This window comes from Cryptomeria japonica, chromosome 7 (assembly GCF_030272615.1).
Source record: "Cryptomeria japonica chromosome 7, Sugi_1.0, whole genome shotgun sequence".
In the NCBI taxonomy this organism is placed as follows: domain Eukaryota; kingdom Viridiplantae; phylum Streptophyta; class Pinopsida; order Cupressales; family Cupressaceae; genus Cryptomeria; species Cryptomeria japonica.
The window spans coordinates 124,855,540-124,862,187 of record NC_081411.1 but is presented as its reverse complement, the minus strand read 5'-3'; the positions used below and the strand labels follow the sequence as shown (position 1 = coordinate 124,862,187).

At 33.3% G+C, this 6,648-nt stretch overlaps 1 protein-coding gene across 1 annotated transcript; it reads right to left on the bottom strand.

The window, feature by feature from the left end:
- Nucleotides 1-1,170: 1,170 nt before the first annotated feature.
- Nucleotides 1,171-1,695, bottom strand: LOC131056692 (uncharacterized). The gene has a single exon (XM_057990950.1). The coding sequence runs from the start codon at nucleotides 1,693-1,695 to the stop codon at nucleotides 1,171-1,173; it is 525 nt and encodes a 174-aa protein (XP_057846933.1).
- Between the last annotated feature and the right edge of the window lie 4,953 nt (nucleotides 1,696-6,648).

Genomic DNA, 6,648 nt, shown 5'->3' with positions numbered 1-6,648 from the left:
CTCTACTACTATTAGAATAATCTCTAACTCTATCATTTTTTCCTATCACCTCTGCCCTCTTAGATAAACTATGCCTTAATAATACTATTAGTGATGAGCTAAATATAATTATAATTCATCCACATCCCTTAATGGTGGATTCTTATTTCAAGTTTGGTGATGAATGTACTACTACCAACATACCATGACCTCACCACCTACAAGGCTCATCCATCAAGAAACCTAAAAGTCAATCAGCCATTAGTCACAAACACAACTATTAAAACGAGGTTATAAAACAGATGTTATTGACTTTTACAAAAAAATCACAATAGTTGTTTGTGCAATCAACGATGGGTAATGTTTGTATTACTTACATTCTGTGATAAAACAATCTTGTTTTGGAACCAGAATAGCTGTGGGCATTAATCACACCTTTTAAGTAACCATTAAATGATCCACAAAGTACAGAACAATGATATACAAAGATGCTCCATCATTGTTTTGGTCAAATTCTTTCTTCTATGGTTTCAAACTAGATCTTAGGATTGCAACCATTCTCTTTCCTATTCCATCTCGATATAGGGTTTGAACATATATTAAAAACTTATACCAATAACACCATTTTGATGCAGGGAGATTGAGCACTAGGCTTTGATTTTCAAGTGCATGACTTCAGGTATACCCACCAGTAAGATTTGTCTTGTACTCTTCATTTATCTCTGTTCCTCCTCATCCCACCACTAAGATTTTTCTTGTACTCCTCATCTCTCTCAGATGCTATTTTGTCATTTTAATTCAGTACATACAGTTTAAGCGGTGCAGAATAGTTTTGAATTAATAACAGCAGCCACCAATAACTTATACTATCAGCTTTCAATTCCATGCCAATAGGCAATATCTAGATCACCCATTAGCCCATTGCTTATGATTGATTAACACATAAATTTCAATTAACTATTAAACAAAGTCCAAAAATTAAATTCTAACATCACCAACAAAATCCTTCTTACATAAAATTATAAATCAAAACTCTTGAAAAACTAAAATGCTTTAAGAATGGATGTACAAGAATAAGAGGTAATATTCACATTAATAGTAACTACATAGACAGATCTAGTTGACTCTTTATTACTATAAGTTATCTGTAGATCTATCTGAACTATAAAAATATCCATTCCATAAATATGATTACGCCACAGGCGCTTTACAGAGAGGGCAACTTTTCTTCCACTCTAACCATTGGCGAAGACAGTCATGGTGGAAAATATGAGTTTTATGACATGACAATCGACATGCATCCTCTCTCACAGTGAATTCAGTCATACAAATTACACAGCGAGGAACTTCTTTTATATGAGAATGAGATATTTTGATGGTATCAAGTGCGCCTATCAACTCTTTTGCCCCCCTCTTTATTTCCTCCTGAGCTACAACTCCGAGTCGGGCTCTCTCTGAGAAAATATTTTCTATTATTGAAAGAGGATCTAATCTGCGAATGGCTTCTTCCATGCTCTGTATTCTCCTCCGTATCTCTTCCATTCTTCTGCGCTTTTCCTCTTGCTCACTTCTTTTTAGGCGGTCATCTTCATCTACTCTCCTCTGTGTTCGCACTTCCCATTCTTCTCTCAACCGCAAAATTTGTTTTGTACGCTTTACTTCTCCTCTTCTTTCACGATTTCTTTGGTTTCCATATCTGCCAACCTGGTGCGGCATCTTGAATATTATGATGAATGGCGATTTTAGACGGGGAAAGATCACCGCACCAATAATTACCCTAATTCTGTTTATATATCGAAACTATTTGGCTAATTATAGGCTTTGAATAAGCGCGTAAATGTGTCCTAACTATAAATAGTTGCTTTTTGCTTCAAATAAATGCTTTAAAACTTTAGTTTATAAAAATAGAATAATTATTAGTCTCTGCTTTTTTAAGGCTGATTAATGTTTTCAATGCAATTCTTTTTCAATTAGTTTGCATTGAAATTCATGTTTCAAACCGAAAAAATTGAGATATATTATAGTTTAGAATCTTTTTATTTTTTATATTTATTTAATTCAGTTTTGTTTGTTTTTTTCTATTGGCAGCTTGCATTTTTGCAGGTATTTTTAATTTTTTTTTTCGGAAATAAACCAATCAGTCTAAAAAGATAAAATAATTTTTTTTATATCTCCTAATAATTAAGTGCACAAAAGTTTGCCCGGTGACCAGTGAAACGAACTCACAGCAGATGCATTCAACGATACATGGTAACAAAAAAAAAATTAATTTGAAACCTTTTTAATTTATATTTTATAATTCATATTTAAATAATAAATATAACATATAAATAGTTTAAAGCTATGAGATTTCCACAATCCATTTTGCATTTCTAGTGTATTTTTTTCTGGATTCGATTGTGTGTATATTTTTCCATCAACGTTTCGAATCACACTCCGTGATTCATCATCAGGATGATAAGAATTCCCAAGACATGAAAGATGTTGAGTTGCAGATTTGAGGCAAAATATAAAGAGGAGAGGGGTGGGGGAAGGCACGGGAAACAAGGAGAGAGGAAAGAGAAAAGGAAAAGACCACCTGGTTTATTCCTTGGAGTGTTTTAGGTCTCTCATCCTTCAGGTGGTCTTTTCCTTTTCTCTTTCCTCTCTCCTTGTTTCCCGTGCCTTCCCCCACCCCTCTCCTCTTTATATTTTGCCTCAAATCTGCAACTCAACATCTTTCATGTCTTGGGAATTCTTATCATCCTGATGATGAATCACGGAGTGTGATTCGAAACGTTGATGGAAAAATATACACACAATCGAATCCAGAAAAAAATACACTAGAAATATAAATAGTTATTAATTATATATTTAGAATTTTTAAATTATGTTTTTATTTTAAAAATTTTTTATATTAATTATAGATTAGTCAAAAAAGGTAAGAAACAGTATGAAGAGTTCACAAGAAGACACCAACTCCGGAGGCAAGCCTCACACGGAGAGAGAGTCACAACCAAAAAGGACCGAGTATAAAAAAAATATTACATACGGAGACACAATTTACATAGGATCGGAAAACTGTAAGGAATTAATGAGGTAAATCCTCAAACTGCTTAACCCAAGCAGTCCATCCAAGAGGCCCTTCCATCCAAGCGATGCTTTTGTTGGCTTGTATCTGAGCAATCATTTTTATCTGATCATCAGTCGCATTTTTATTTTTGGTAATCTCCTTGTGCAGTTTTTTCACTGTTTTGTTGAAGAGTGCCATGTTGTTCATGTGTCTATGGTAGTCGTACCCGTCCTTCATTTCAAACACGAACATTGTTGAGTGTCCCATTTTGAGGAATCTGCTAAGTTTTTCTCTTTCGAACATCATTGTGATATAAACCTGCGAAGAAATTTTAAGAAGTATGAGTTTTAAGTACAACTCAGTAAGAGATCTATGCACACCTTGAAATCTTTCTTCGTTTCTACATTTCCAAAGCTGCCAAAGAATGTTAGAGGAGATAATGAACCATAAGATATTAGCATCATTTTTAAGACCATGTATATATCCAGTAGCAATTTCAAATACATCAATGTATTTAGGGTAAGTAATTCCACATAAGGCCCAAATCTTTTTTGCAAATTTACATTCAAGGAATATGTGTCTAATAGATTCAGGTTTATTACAAATATAACAGAGATCATTAGACATCAAGTACCTGTTTATGGGGAGTCTGTTATTCATCAGAAGCCATTTAAAACATCTGATCTTGGGATCAATAGGAGATTTCCAGATTCTATTAAAGATTTTACTCCAATCCATCATCTCCAGATCAGTATACCACAAGTTATTCACATGTTTTATAATATCAGGGTTATAATTCAAGTAGTTATATATATTTTTAGCTTTGACTTTATAAAGTAAGGTACCATCAGTGCACTTGCTATTGCTGTATCTGTGTGAGTCAATGTAACATCTGGAAGGGATATTCGAGCAAGCTCTAGTTAACATGTAGTAAGTTTTTTTATGAGCTGCCGGAAGATTGTACTTATTTTTTAACTCTTCCCAACTGACCAGGTAGTCATTTTCAAATAAATCAATGAATGTGGAAATTCCTGCTTCATTCCAGAATTTAGCCGAGCAGCCTTGAGTCAAGGCAAGAGGCTTTCCTTGATGGTACAGATTCCACCATATGGATCTCTCACCATGAAGAAGGCTGTCCGTGTGGAAGGAGTTATCAGAGATACAGTGTCTCGAGGACTCCCAAGCTTTCCATATGGTTTTAAAGACAGCAGAACCATGAACAAATGTTGGTAATTTTCCAAATAAAATATCAGCAAATGGTAATTTTTTCCAAGATTTAGCTTTTCTTGGGTATCCCCTCAAAATGTTGTTTCTGACAAGCACTTTCCAGGGAACATCACCTTCCACACAGTGAGAGACCCATTTGGTGGCAAGTGCAATACCCTGGAGCCTGAGGTCTTTCAGTCCAAGACCTCCATATTTTTTATCAGTGCAGCACCATTCCCATTTAACCGCGTGATGCTTTTTGTTTCCTTTACCGTCAGACCAAAGGAAGTTCCTTATGGTCTTCTGGATTTCCAATATTTCGTAGTTGTTAAACATCCAAGTTGAAGCGTAATATATGTTGTATGAAGATAGTATTTTTTGACATACTTGAAGTCTTCCAGCAAGAGACAATGAACGATTGTACCAGTTATTAAGTTTTTTGGTAATTTTGGTCTTAACCCAAATCCACATATCCTTAATAGAAGGATCAACAACAAAAGGGATACCCAGATATTTGACAATATAGTTGGGGCCCCCCCATTGGTATCCATATTTCAATAGCCAACTCGGAGGTTGCTCATTCCAGCCAAGACAAATGCATTTGGCTTGCGAGAGCCTAGCACCTGAAATCTTGCAGAAAATTTCCAGCTTTTTGGTAAGATAACTAAAGTTATTATCATCCATTTTGACAAATAAACTAGTATCATCAGCGAATTGGCAGATGTTCAATTCTTCATTGTTAGGTAATGTGATGCCTTTGACAGCCGGGGATATAGAATTATTACATTATTATATATGAATAAAAATGTATATCTTCAAAAAATTTATATTTTATTTTTTATTTTAATAATTATTATATAAATATATTTGATATATATAGAGTTTTCAATAAATATATAGTTTTTTTTTTTTGTAGTTTAATATATTTATTATTATTTATTATTATTAATTATTAATATTTATATTTGATATATTTATACATTTAATTTTTTTATTTTAATTTTTAATTTAATTTTGAAGTTAATTTTAATTATTTATCTTTTTAATGAAATTATAAATAATAATTAAATGCTTTGAAATTAATTTAATTTATATTTATGTCTTATTAAAAAATTAATTATATTTTCAATTTTTATTTAAATTTATATATCATTAATATTTCAATTTTAATAGATTAAAAAATAGTTTACTTTCTTATTAAATTATTTATTTATTAAGTAATAAGTTTATTTATTATATGGCCATTGAGGTGTTGATCTTAAGAATGTTTAATACGAATTGAGTAGGGAGGGTGTAGGATTTCAATTACAATTAGTTACAGTTAATTTTAAGCATGTTTATTTAATTAGGCAATCTTAAGAGAAATGATAATATGAATTTGATTCATAATTAATTTTTTTTAATTCTTATTTTTTATAGAAGAGTACCCAATCTAATCATAAATTCTAACGTTGCACCCCTCAAGCTCTTAAATGCTATGTCAATCTTTTGCAGAAATCTAGTATGTCTTTGAAAGTAAATCAAGACCTTACAATTATTGTTTGAGGTTCTAGGTGACAATAATGTAGGCACGTCAATTAAGCCTTTATTGATCTTTGTTTGAAAAGGCCTAAATAGTTATACAAAAACATGTACATCAAGGCATGCATTACTAATAATTTGAAATGTGTTACCATATAATTGGTCATTTCATTCCAACAAGCCAAGGCTAACAAATAACCCTCCTCATCTATCTCTATATATCTCTCTCTCACTCACAGCCACTTATATACACCCCCAATTTCTCCTCTCTATATTACCCTTTATCTATATATCTCCTCTCCTTCCTTACATATTGATTTATCTCTCTCCCTCTTCCTCTCTCTCTTTCTCTCTAACTATCTCTTTACCTCTCCCCCTCTTCTTCTCACTCTTCCTCTCCACCTATCTCTTTCCCTGTCCCCCCTCTTCTCTCTTTCTCTCCCCACTCTTCTATTTTTCCCTTGTCTACCTATCACTCTCGCTTTCTCTCCCTTCCTCTCCCTCCATCTCTCTATCTATCCTCATCTATCCCTTTCTTGTTACCTTTCTCTTCACATTTATCTATATCTCTCTCCTTCTATTCAAGTCATATCTCTCTCTCTCTCTCTCTCTCTCTCTCTCTCTCTCTCTCTCTCTCTCTCTCTCTCTCTCTCTCTCTCTCTCTCTCTCTCTCTCTCTCTCTCTCTCTCTCTCTCTCTCTCTCTCTCTCTCTCTCTCTCTCTCTCTCTCTCTCCCCATACATCTATATCTTTTCCTTTCTATCTCTATCTCTACATATTTTTTCATCCATCTCTCCCTCTCTCTACCTCTTAGCAAACAACACCATTTGCTAAATGACTAGCCAATTGATCTCATATACTACACTTGAAGGTGTACAAAAAATAAACCAA